This window comes from Asparagus officinalis, chromosome 10 (genome assembly GCF_001876935.1).
Source record: "Asparagus officinalis chromosome 10, Aspof.V1, whole genome shotgun sequence".
In the NCBI taxonomy this organism is placed as follows: domain Eukaryota; kingdom Viridiplantae; phylum Streptophyta; class Magnoliopsida; order Asparagales; family Asparagaceae; genus Asparagus; species Asparagus officinalis.
The window spans coordinates 67,902,044-67,915,152 of NC_033803.1; the positions used below are offsets into that span (position 1 = coordinate 67,902,044).

The 13,109-nt window shown below is 49.7% G+C and overlaps 1 protein-coding gene across 1 annotated transcript; it reads right to left on the reverse strand.

The window, feature by feature from the left end:
- LOC109826853 (stress response protein NST1-like) lies at positions 5,577–7,304 on the reverse strand. The gene is made up of 3 exons (XM_020393872.1): positions 6,965–7,304; positions 6,813–6,890; positions 5,577–6,715 (listed from the first exon to the last, which is right to left on the reverse strand). The coding sequence occupies exons 1-3, from the start codon at positions 7,302–7,304 to the stop codon at positions 5,577–5,579; spliced, it is 1,557 nt and encodes a 518-aa protein (XP_020249461.1).

Sequence of the window (13,109 nt, forward strand, 5' to 3'; positions counted from 1 at the left end):
CCCAAAGACGTCCCAGAGGCAAACGCCACTCATCAAGCCTCGGGTCAGCCAGATCAGGAAGACTGGCGTCTCCCGATCATCGATTATGTCCTATACGGCATGTTGCCTGAGGATTCGAAGGAACGAGAGTCGGTCCGACGACGTGCCTCACGGTTCTACTACGATTCAACCACTAAAACATTGTATCGCAGGTCATACGACGGCTTGCTACTTCGCTGTCTTTCAAAAGCGGAGGCGCAAGAAGCCGTACGCGAAGCACATGACGGCGTGTGCGGAGCTCATCAGCCCGGACCCAAGCTTTGGGATCGCTTACGAAGGATGGGCTACTTCTGGCCTGGGATGGTTACTGATGCAGTCGCTTATGCTAAGCGATGTTACGAATGCCAGATCCACGCCAACTACATACACCAGCCTCCTGAGGATCTACATCCGACGAGGGCATCTTGGCCCTTCGAGGCATGGGGGATGGACATAGTTGGGCCAATTTCTCCACCACTATTTCTCTAAATGGGCAGAATCCATCCCCTTAAGAGAAGTCAAGACTAGCGACGTGATCAAATTCATCAAGCACCATGTCATCTACCGATACGGCGTACCCCGGCGTATCATTCACGACAATGGCACGCAATTCGTTAGCCATGCCTTCACCAGGTTCTGCGACAAATTCCGGATACAGAACCTCTCGTCCACGGCCTACAACCCTTCAGCGAATGGTCTGGCCGAAGCTTTCAACAAGACGATCATCAAGATCCTGACCAAGTTGACTTCCACTAGCAAGCGCGACTGGAATGAAAAGCTAGGCGAGAGCCTGTGGGCATATCGCACGACGGTTCGTACACCGACTGGCACCACGCCTTACTCGTTGGTATACGGCTGTGAAGCTGTATTGCCATTAGAGATTCAGATTCCATCCCTTCGCGTCGCCCTAGCGACAGGGATGACGACTGAGGAAAATCACCAACTTCGACTCGCAGAGCTCGAAGCACTGGACGACAAGCGACTGGAAGCTCAGCAGCACATTGAGTTTTACCAAGCTCGGATGGCCAAGAGTTTCGACAAGAAAGTCAAGCGCCGAGCCTTCAAAGAAGGAGAGCTCGTCCTATCCGTCCGTAGACCAATGATCCTCACTTCCAAGAAGAAGGGGAAATTCCAGTCCAAATGGGAAGGACCATTCGTGGTAGAGACAGTCTACTCAAACGGTGCCTATCGCCTCGTCAAACCGAACGGTGATAAGATCATGATGCCCATCAACGGCAAGTACCTGAAGAAGTACTACCCATAGTGCTCCTTCACAAACTCCCAAGAGTGCATGAGTCTAAACTGGCCCTCAAAACCTCCAACTAGTACACGAGGCTAAACTGTTCCTACTTTGCCCGCTCTGGCGAAAGCCTCTTGTGGGATTCAATTCGCCTGTCTCCCCTAATGAGAAGGCGGATCCACTAGAGTCGTTCATATCACGACATATACATTCAATTCGCCTGTCTCCCCTAATGAGAAGGCGGATCCACTAGAGTCGTTCATATCACGACATATACATTCAATTCGCCTGTCTCCCCTAATGAGAAGGCGGATCCACTAGAGTCGTTCATATCACGACATATACATTCAATTCGCCTGTCTCCCCTAATGAGAAGGCGGATCCACTAGAGTCGTTCATATCACGACATATACATTCAATGCGCCTATCTCCTCTAATGAGAAGGCGGATCCACTAGAGTCGTTCATATCACGACATATACATTCAATGCGCCTATCTCCTCTAATGAGAAGGCGGATCCACTAGAGTCGTTCATATCACGACATATACATTCAATGCGCCTATCTCCTCTAATGAGAAGGCGGATCCACTAGAGTCGTTCATATCACGACATATACATTCAATGCGCCTATCTCCTCTAATGAGAAGGCGGATCCACTAGAGTCGTTCATATCACGACATATACATTCAATTCGCCTATCTTCTCTAATAGGATGGTGGGTCCTCAAAGTCGTTCCAATCACGACATCCTCTGTCATGTTAACATCAAACCTCTGACAAAAATCAACTTACCAATCCTCTTCTATAGGATGGTGGGTCCTCAAAGTCGTTCCAATCACGACATTCTCTGTCACGTTAACATTAAACCTCTGACAAAATCAACTTACCAATCCTCTTCTAAAGGATGGTGGGTCCTCAAAGTCGTTCCAATCACGACATCCTCTGTCATGTTAACATTAAACCTCTGACAAAATCAACTTACCAATCCTCTTCTAAAGGATGGTGGGTCCTCAAAGTCGTTCCAATCACGACATCCTCTGTCATGTTAACATTAAACCTCTGACAAAATCAACTTACCAATCCTCTTCTAAAGGATGGTGGGTCCTCAAAGTCGTTCCAATCACGACATCCTCTGTCATGTTAACATTAAACCTCTGACAAAATCAACTTACCAATCCTCTTCTAAAGGATGGTGGGTCCTCAAAGTCGTTCCAATCACGACATCCTCTGTCATGTTAACATTAAACCTCTGACAAAATCAACTTACCAATCCTCTTCTAAAGGATGGTGGGTCCTCAAAGTCGTTCCAATCACGACATCCTCTGTCATGTTAACATTAAACCTCTGACAAAATCAACTTACCAATCCTCTTCTAAAGGATGGTGGGTCCTCAAAGTCGTTCCAATCACGACATCCTCTGTCATGTTAACATTAAACCTCTGACAAAATCCGCTTACCATTCCTATTCTGAGGAATGGTAGGCCCCCACGGTCGCTCCGATCGCGACAAAACCTCATCAAGTTAATGATCACCTCTGATGATTGGCACCGTTATTCTTACGAATAGCATAGCCTAAGTAATAGCCTACCATGCGACGTGCTATTACTTCTGTCAATAGTCACACTCCTACGTCCCTGAACTATCTGACCTGTTCCGGATGTCCTAACATTGCTTTAGGATAACTGATGGGTAGAGTCTACCAGGCGATGACTTTTACCACAATCAATTGTCTCATTCCCACGTGACGACAATCGTCGAAGACGGTTCCCCAGACAACAACTCGCCGAAAGGCGAGTCGAAGTCAAGTTCATCAGTTGGCCGTAAAGGCGAATGTTTGTTCTTTATTGCGATCCAAGGGTTACTCTCTCGATCCCGTTGGAGCTACAAAGAAGAAGCCATAGGGAGAGAAGTTCTTGTGGAAAGCTCTTTCTGGCGGATTTCTCTCGAAGCAGTAAAGGCTCTGCTAAGGAGGGGCAAGTGCGAATATATATTCCGAGGAATCCAACGATTGGGATTCGTCACCCCAAACGATCAAGCGGTTCGAACGCCCTGCGACGCTTCGAACTCAACGACATTAAAGGCTACTCTCGAGACCCCAAACCGACAGATCGGATTGGGGCACGAGAGGCGAAGCGACCGGTCGCTTCACCATAAATGGGCATTAATGCGCCTGCAGAGTCTTGGCTGGCAAGCACTTGGGCCCGCCGACCGACACGTGGCACAAGTTTCGCCCGCAGTCGGATCCCCGACTATTGGATCAACTCGCTAACTGCTCGAGTTTTCGCCTACAATTCAAACTCGCCAGGCGAATCGGGTCGGGTTTTCAACACAAGCCCACCATCATACGGGTCTCGCACACAGCATAAACTCGCCAGCCGTTGGGTTGCGTTTCCAAGCGAAACTCGCCAGCAAAAGAGGTTACTCATCTGCTTGAACTCGCCAACAGTTGAGTTTAGCTTCCAAGCGGAACTCGCCGCGATCAAAATCTCGCCTGAAAACAAATTAAATCTCGCCAATACACAAGCAATGAGCGGACACAAAACCTCATTGATACTTTAAGACAGTACATTTGAACAAAGTTATGTTTTTGCAAATTGCGAAAGTCATAATGACATGTTCAAAGAAGCAAAACATACACCCAGTGTTTCAAAACAATACATTCGAACAAAGTTATGACCTTACGGGTCATGGCGTACTTTCAAATGCAAAACAAGCAAGCAAAATGTATTAATACGATCATGAGGCAGAAGTCTTAGTCGGACACGCTGAAGGTGGAGATCTCTTCTTTGACCGCCTCGACCTGGCTCGCATAGTCTTCCCGAGCCTTGTTTTCAGCAACCTTCCGGATCCGGTCCTCGCGGTTCGACATGGCGGCAGCATCTGTTTGGCGCAAAGCCGTGCTCGTTCACCTTAATAACGTCGGATTGGAGCGCCTTCCACTTCGCCTCCGCCTGTCCCAACTCGGCCCTCAGGCGAGCCATGGTATGGTTGAGGTCAATGACTTGCTCCTCTAGCAAACGTTGTTGGCTCACCCAAAAGTTAGCCGCAGACTCCGAATCCACTATCTCTTTGGAGCGGGTTTCCTGTTCCAGGGCTTCCTGACGCCTGACGTGAGCCAGGCAGGATCCCATTTTGGCCTCCGGACCTCCCCGTAGCAAGTCCTCTAGCACCATCATGCGTGGCTCCAAGAGACGGAGTTCACGCACACAACGGGTAGCGAGATGGTTTTCACCCGAGCGCCGTAAATCAGCCACGCGATCGTAGAGAGACTGCCTGAAGCTGTCAAAGCTACCCATGCCGAGTTCGACGAGGGAAATTGCCTGCCTTACAGCGCCTTCGAACTCTTCGATGCGAGCCTGCCATGGTTGAGACTTAGAGGGAACATACCTCTGGCCTGGAGCAAGCACCGTGATAGGCGGAATTTCGAGGCAAGGTTCGGCTCCCGGCTGGGGAGCGGGATCCGAAGCAGCAGAATTCGCACGGCCTTCAGATTCATCGTCTGAAATCAGGATAGGCTCGGCCGCATACTCCTCGGCAGCCGGCACCTCCTCTCGACCTGTAAGACGCAACAAGCAATACATGGAACAATTGGGAGAGGAACACTTACTAAACTCACACAAAGGTTGAAGCAAGAAGATACCTTCAGCGGCACCGGCTTCAGCAGCACCTGAAGAACCAGGTTCTTTCCTTTTCTTGGAAACAACCCTCTTCACCTTCGGCGCCATTGGGGGTATGATGAAGAGGAAAGGCGGGTTTACTCCGGGGAGGCCTGTAGATTCTCTTAACAGAGGACGAGGGCATTAAATACCTAAGAGTCCTAGGCGGTTACTCGAGACTCGATTAGACCGTTCAGGGCTAGAACAGTTGAAGGGTAAGGTCGAACAGATCGGATCTTATCTGGACGGACGAGATCTGATGGTTCGTGACCACGATCTGCAACAACGGTCCGAATCGGGCGCGAGAGACGAAGAGGCCCACTACTTCGCACTTAATGCAGAGCGGCTAGCCCACGTCTCCCTAACCGGCGTACACGTGGATTGATACGTGGACTACTGAAAGCGGAACCCATTCAGAGCCAAGTTCGCTATTAGCTCCTGCAAATCCGCATGCGAGCGAAATTCGCCTGCGAATGAGGTGAACTTGCAGCAGAAACTCGCCGACAAGAATTCCTCTATAGTTGAGATTCTCTTACGACCAAATTCCGACCAATGCATGATTGCGAAATGAAAAACACACAAATGGCAATATGTCAGAAACAAAAGGGATAATTTCATTCGTGAAAGGAAAGTCCTATTACAAACGGAAAATTAAAAGCGAATTACAGAGATTTTAACCGCAGCTCCGCCTCACGAAGTTCTTCGGCATGGCGAAGTTCAAGCCTCCTTAGAATCTCTCGACGAAGATCTTCATCTGTACGTGAGGCCAAGTCTTGAACGGTCTCTTTGGCTTCCTTATGGGCTCGCTCCTTTTCCTCTACTGAATTGGCAGTCAGCTGCTGGTGAGATTCAATGTTATCCAACTCTTTGACCGCCTGCTCACGAGCCTTCTCTTGGATAGCCAATGAAGCCCGCGCCTTGGCTATGACCTGCTTCAGAGCCTCTACCTCCGAAGACAAGCGAGAAACGCGGTTGTCAGCCTTCTGTCGCTCAAGGACCATCCGTTCATTCTCAGCTTTGGCCTGCTCCAACTCCTCTGACAATCTCGCCTCTAGTGACATGGTTTCATTCAGACGGTGATCCCGCTCTTGCACCACCGCTCGGACTTCGCCGGATGCAAGATCCACAAGAGTGGAACTCTTCGCGCGAAGAGCAAGCAACTGCTGGATGGCTTCTTTCACTGCCTCCTTACGCTGGAAATAAGGCTGCGCCCCAGAATGCTTTAGCCTCTTGATTAAGAAGCCTATGATGTAGTCGATATCCTCTTCGAAGCTCTCGAAAGGACAACTCTCTTCCAGCGCGAGCCTGATGCAGGCAGCCATAGTGTCATGGAATTCAGCCACGGATCGTGCCGCACTCTTTCTTCGCTCACGCTCCAAGGGAGAGAGGGAAGCCTCTTCCATCATAGATGGAACCGTGGTTGAAGCACCGGTGGCCATAACTGTGGAAGTAGTAGTTGGCGTCGCCAGGACCGGTGTGACCAATGATGCCCTCGGAACAGCAATCACGGCATCAGCGGTGACCCCCGACAGGGAGGTGGTCACCTGCTGAGCAGAAACCTCTCTTTGAAGCGGTGACTCTCGCACTGAGGAACGATCCTCAGCAGACACCGCCGCAGGAGCAGGGGATCCCCCTATTTGACCAGTCGCATCTTCATGAGCCAAGTCCTCTTCCTCACTCGACAGGGCCTCGTGTATTGAGGCGTCGTCGTCATCCTCCTCAGATTCGCCCGTCTCCCTAGACGAGCGATTTGCCCAAGAGGAAGGACCCTCTTTGACGGCGATTTCGCGGGCAGGATCGGCTACAAATGCACCGAGAGAGTTAACGGAGACCCCTCGTAAGGGACCCTATTTACGGTGAGGCATGAAAGAACGAGTAATGCTAAAGTCTATACTTACCTAAGCCCGTAAGCCCCTCATCATCTCCAGCTTCTTCCTCTTCGTCGGAAGGAATGGAGATCACTTTCTCAACCGCACCTGCATAGATCCATTACCGATATCAAAAGGTGCAAGAGCAACATTGCAATCAAGGGTACTGTTGCAAAGACTACCTCGTGATGCGGGCAAAGAAGCCGTTGGAACTCCCGACGGTAACCTCACGTCGGACGGCAGAGGAGCGTCCTTCGGAGTCTCTTGAACTGCCCCCGATGCGGCAGGTGAGGCAGGCGACACGGCTCCAGACCCAGACGGAGCCACTCCAGACCCGGACAGAGCCACTCCAGGAATCCTTATCGGAGAAACGTCATCCCGACCCCCTGTCACTTGGATGGTCCCGACTGTCTCATCACAGCGGGCCTTCTTGGCCGCCTCCGCTCTGGAACTCTCGGCCACCGCCTCCCGCTGACGCTTCGAGAGAAGCGAGCTACTCGGGGATAGCAAAGGTGCTCCCATTTGTCCGATTGTCGGACTCTGAACCGGAGCTTGAACATCGGGAACCTCAGATTCGCCACCAGCATCGAAGCTCTCACAGTCCTCCACTGGATCCTCCGAGAACAACTCCCTAGCGGTTTGGTGGCCCCTTCTCTTTGAAGAACGGAGAGAGCCCCTGATGGGACGATCGCGTTCCGCCAGACATGAGCTTTGGAACCAGAAGTTGGCAGGGTCAGCACTAGCACCCCGATACCACCGACAGTACAAGAGCGTGTGGTGTAAATCGCGGTCCTTCGCAGGCAACTCAAAACGAGCTTGAGTACCTCCAGCATGGGTCCAGAACCACCCCCGAGCGCCGTCAACCAGTCCTCCTTCGAAGTGTAGGCGAGGGTTGGCGTTGCCCACATACAATTGATCATACCCAAACTGGCGGGCACACCTGCAAGGGATGTATGGCTCGAGATAGCATGTGGAGCCTGTTCTCAGAACGTGATACCCCGGTCGAATGTCCACCAACCAGCGAAAAGGCACCACGGGTGAGGACTGTGTGGTGATCCGCCGTCGGCGCATCCCTGAGAGATTCTCCATATCCACCCCCGCTGAAGTAAGGAAAAGATCGACGAAAATTATAGTGCCCGAAGTGGGAGAGCGTCTTCCTCGTATCGGGGATGTCCTTGCACTTCCAAGAGCACCTCTCCAAACGCTGGACGAAGGGAACAAACTTGTCTCCCTGAAGCGCTGCCGGGGCACTCATCAAGCATTCGCAGTGATAGACGAACCATGCCATCAAGTAGGTATACGGTAGCCCCACCCTAGGATTGGGGGTTCTGATAACTTCTCCTTCCCCCTCGTCGAGGACCGACACACGGCAGAATTGGCTCGTCAGAGTACGGAGCCCCCGATGGATGCACGCTATCGTCGCCGATACCAGGGAATAAGACTTCCCGTGAGCCAGGCAAACCGCCGGATACACGACCTCCATAGGAAGAGCCTCGAAAGAGTGAGTGGGGATTACGCACCTCTTCAGCCATAACATGAGGTACCCCGCAAGCAGCGCCTTCCCCGAAATGAAAAACTTCGCCTGGTGATGGAATGAGTGAAGGACCGTGCCAGCCTTAAATCCGCCCTCGTCGCGGTCAAGAGTAATGGTGCTTCCTTCTTTAGCTGTCCTCGCCTCCACTTCGGGCTGGTCGCACGCGCCTAACGGGAGAGCGGGCTTCCCCTTGACATCGTTCCCAGGGAACAGATAATCAGCCCAATTCTTGTGGCTAATCCCTGGGGTCTTCTTCCTCTTCCCCTTATGATCCGAGGCCCCTAAGGTACTGAGGCATATGTGGAAGTGACAGAGTAACTCCCACAGAGTTTCAACCGCCAGAGGGGAATTGTCTGACAGCTGATCGATCTCAGCTTGATCAGGGACGTATTCCTCATAAGGGAAGTCTCCCAGAGGTAGCCCTGACACGTCGTGCATCTCGAAGGGGGTGATACCAAGTTCACCGTTGGGGGTGAAAAATGTGCCGCTTTCCGCACAATACAATTCCAGAATGCTATGGAATTGAGAAGCGTTGATCCGCAGGCCATGTCGAGTGGCTTCGATGGCCACATACAGCTCTGTGCCCTTGAGGTCAGCATTCTCGGCCAAAACATAGTCGGTGATCTTGGACCACCACGTGTCACTGCCAGGTGCAGAGTAAACCCACCCCGGGGCTCTAAAGTCCTTCGGGGGAAAGCTTCCACCGACTCGGAAGAAGCGGTGACGGAAAGTCTCCGCCACCGCTGTCGATTCCCCCACGGGCGGTTCAGCAGACACTAAGCCAGGGCGCAGACCCGTCACGCGCTTACATGAGCTCTCCACTCCATACCCAGCCGTAGAGCCCGTAAAGACGCCACAAGTGACCCCGTCCTGAGTGGGGGTCAAATCCCAGTTCATCGTCCGAGGGATCGCGAGGGACCGCAGCTCAACAATCGAAAACCCTCTCGACATGCTGGGGAGGTAGTAATGGGTCCCCTCTACCGTGCGGTACCACCGGCTCTCTTTGAGCAACAAGGCGGAAGGATCGGTCATGGAGTCGCCAAACAAAAATTGAGGTTTCGGCAGCTCTGCCCTGGCCTCATCTGTCAGCGCCGCGTTGGTTGTCAGCTCGCGTAGGGTCAAATGATGACCATCCGAGACCCTCTGTATCAGACCATGCGGCTTATCAGCGGTGAACACGGGTACTGGAGCCAAAGAGGGAAACCGAGAAGGTGCTGCGTAGCTCGTAGCCCCGACGTGGCCGACGGCCACACCCTCTGGAAAAGCCTCATCGGAAAAGGTCGCTGCAAGAAAAAGAAAAGAAGAAGGTCAATCAAGACAAAATCCGCTGTAGGGGCAAAATCGCCCATCAAACAGAGGAGGGCGAAATCGCAAGGAGGAACCCACTTCGAATAAAGTCTGCCCCTACAGACTAGACGTCCCTCTAACAGGAAAGGGCCGGACTCGCCTTACAAAAAGGGAGTTCGCCTCCTTCCCGCTGAAGGGCTCGCCCGCGGAGACAGTAATCGTCTTCTAAGGGCAAACAGGGCAAACTTTGCCCCAAATCGGAAAGGTTACCAAGCTTAACGAGCAACGCTCATTTCCCCAAATCCGGCGCCTAAGACCTACAAGAGATCGTCCAGCAAACCCATCAACGTACCTGGGCGCGACTCCATAGCACCGGCAGGCATGCCGGCAGAGAGACGGTCGGAGTAACGTCCGGGGCCTGCACCCCTCACTTTACACCTCTTGGATTTCGGAGCCATTGCGAGAGGAAGCGGGAATTCTTTCCTTGGATGTCCCCTTTCAAGATTTGAAAGCACGGTAACTCCCAATGGAGGAAAACGGCTGATTTAGAAGGGCGGAGTTGTCCACGTGGCCACGACTGCCCTCGAAAGGCGAAAACCCTAACGGACAGGAAACGGGGCCACGATCAAATTCGACGGCCCAGATCACCCTCAGTACATCGAAGGACGATCAAATTCGACGGCCCAGATCACCCTCAGTGCATCGAAGGGACCGAGATTAGCGTTTGAATCCGACGGTTGAGTCCGAGAACCACGGCCACGATACGTCGCAGGGCGAAACGCACGAGGATCGTGCTGTCAAGTCACGATCGCCACGATCCAATGTCTTAGCTGGGAAGCACGAGGCTCTATCAGCAGACACGTGGCTCATCTTCCGTCAGATCCGGTTCCGCCTACAAAAGGAAGGGTTTCGCCTGCAAATACTGGGCATAACCCCACGAGTCGCGCGAGAATTGGCTCTCAAAAATTAATTTCGCCTTGACGATGCATTCGCCCTCAAAGGTAAAATTACGAACAAAGCCAAAAGAATGACCTTGCTTAAACGGTTGAAACCCACGCCCCAGATGGCTAAGGGTTAGAGCAGAAATCTTAGCATTAAGCCTAAGAGAAACTGTTCGACAACTCATCATACTGAGGAGAATAGTATGACTAGCCCGATTCAAACGGTAATCGGTAAAGGCACATCAAACCCGTTGATAGCTGAGGATTTGCTAAAAATCCTAAGAGAAATCGAAGGCACTTGCTTTGCCAACAATTTCTTCATTCAAAGTATTCCAGACCACACGCCAGCCAGTTTAGGTCTGAAAACTTTGAAGGGGATCTTGTAGACGGTAAAAAATACCTCTATGGGTCTACAGAAAATTTGCCTACGAGAAGAGCTCGCGCGCCCAGTTCTCTGGCACGCACCTAAACCGCGTAGACGTCGACTGTACTCAAGTCCAGGTTCGCCTAACGGTCGACTCGCCAGCACGAGTTAGGGTCGATCAGGATGGCGGAAATTCGCTCTTCGCTCAACTCGCCTGCCCGAGTTCGGAGTCGAATCCGCCAGCAAGCCCCAAAACCGTCAGTACAGCTGGGGATCCACTACCCCACGTGCTGAGATGGACCTTCCCATCTCTCTCGACCCGAAGGGAGAGAGAGCACAGTACCCCAGGACCGTCAAACGGCCGCCCACAGTGCACACAGCGCGAAGGACTGGACAGGCGTCGAGTCAACCTGAGCATTCATAAATGCGACTCACCTCGGCTGTCTGAGCCAAGAGCTGGATCCGCCGGCACTCGGCAAGCTGGTTAGACCCACTCGAGTACTGTACACCTACTTCACCGCCTCTCCTGACCGGAAAGGAGAAAGCGTCGTGCTCAAAGCACGCCGGGCGGTCACGCACAGTACAAGTGATCGGACAGACACTTCATCGATCTGCGAACTCATAAATGCGGTTCATTAATGCTGGTCAAATCCACTCGGATAGCAGTCGTTTGTTGCCTCACATACAAGAATGGGCCTTCCCATCGTAGGTGACAGGACATAGAGCACAATCCCTGGAATGACCGTTCATGGTATCGAGGAACGGCGAGACGTCTCTGAAGAGGATGTGGTCACATCCCACAATTCAAGGAGAAATCAAGCCGTCCTTCTTTCATTTAAAAACCCCTTCCAGCACGATGGAAGAGAGGTCGCAAAACTTGAAAAAAAAAAGAGTTGAGACCAAGCTGTTAGCAAATCCTTGCATTACAGCACTGCCGCCTAGTTCCGAGCTCCGATCGCCGACGAAGTAAGCAGACCCGAACTCCATTGCCCCGAGCTTCTACTGCGAATTGAAGCTCTCCAGCAACCTCATTCAAACGGTCCAAGGGAAGCAGACTCGACCCGAGCATCGAGCGAAGCGTCCTATAGCCACCTAAAGTCCCCACACAAAACAAAGAGGGCCTTCCCTCTGCTTCTGTTGTAAACATTTGATTTGTTAGTTTGTAATAAGCTTTCTTATAAATACAAACGAAACTCGTTCCTTCGGAAGAATCAAATTTTCACCCTACAGGTCCCCAAAAATTTTAAATTTGCAATTAACATCCTTAACATTTCAAAAATTATAGAAACGGCCACAAAAGTTTAAACTATAAAAAAGCACCTAAATTTTTGAACAAAACGTGTAAACGACATAGATGAAGTCAACGGATTACCATCAACCTCTTGAAAGTTTAAAATTTACAAAAAAACACTTCAAAGTGATAAAAATTATAAAAACTACCTCAAAAGTTGAAAACCGCAAAAAACCCTAAAATTTCAAAACTTATAATCAGCACACATCAAATCTGAAAATTACTAGTAGACTACTAAAAATATGAATTTTATAAAAAACCTAAATTTTTAATAATTATAAAAAACCAACAAAATTTTAGAGTTGTAAGAAATATCCTAACACTAGAAAACTTATTACTAATACATGAAACATGAAAATTACAAACACTAAACTTAAATTTTAAAATTTTCAAAATACACTATCAAAGTTTTGAAATTTGCAAAACACACTCTCAAATTTTCAAAATCACAAAAAACTAAAATTTCTGAACTTGGAAAAAAAAGAGTAATTGTTTGATATTCTTTCATTAAGATATATAAATTTAAATACCATTTTAAAGTTTACTATCTTTTTTTATCATCGAAAATAGTCTAATTTGATGCTGGTAAACATAGCAATAATAACAAATTAAAAACATCCAGTTAAGGAATAAAAATTTAAAAAATATATCATAGATTAAAAACTAACCCACTTTATAAATTAAAGGAATTGTATTTAATATTACTAATAATATTAATTAATTGAAGACTAAATTACATAAAACTGATAAAAGACAATAATAAAATAGCTTAGCATTAATTGATTATAATGTATAAAAATTTGTCTCTGATGTTAATAATATTTATCGAATTAAAATACAGAATTTATTAAAATAAGAGAATTTATGTATGGAGAAACTATCATAAAGTTCAGAGATATTCTTAAATAGA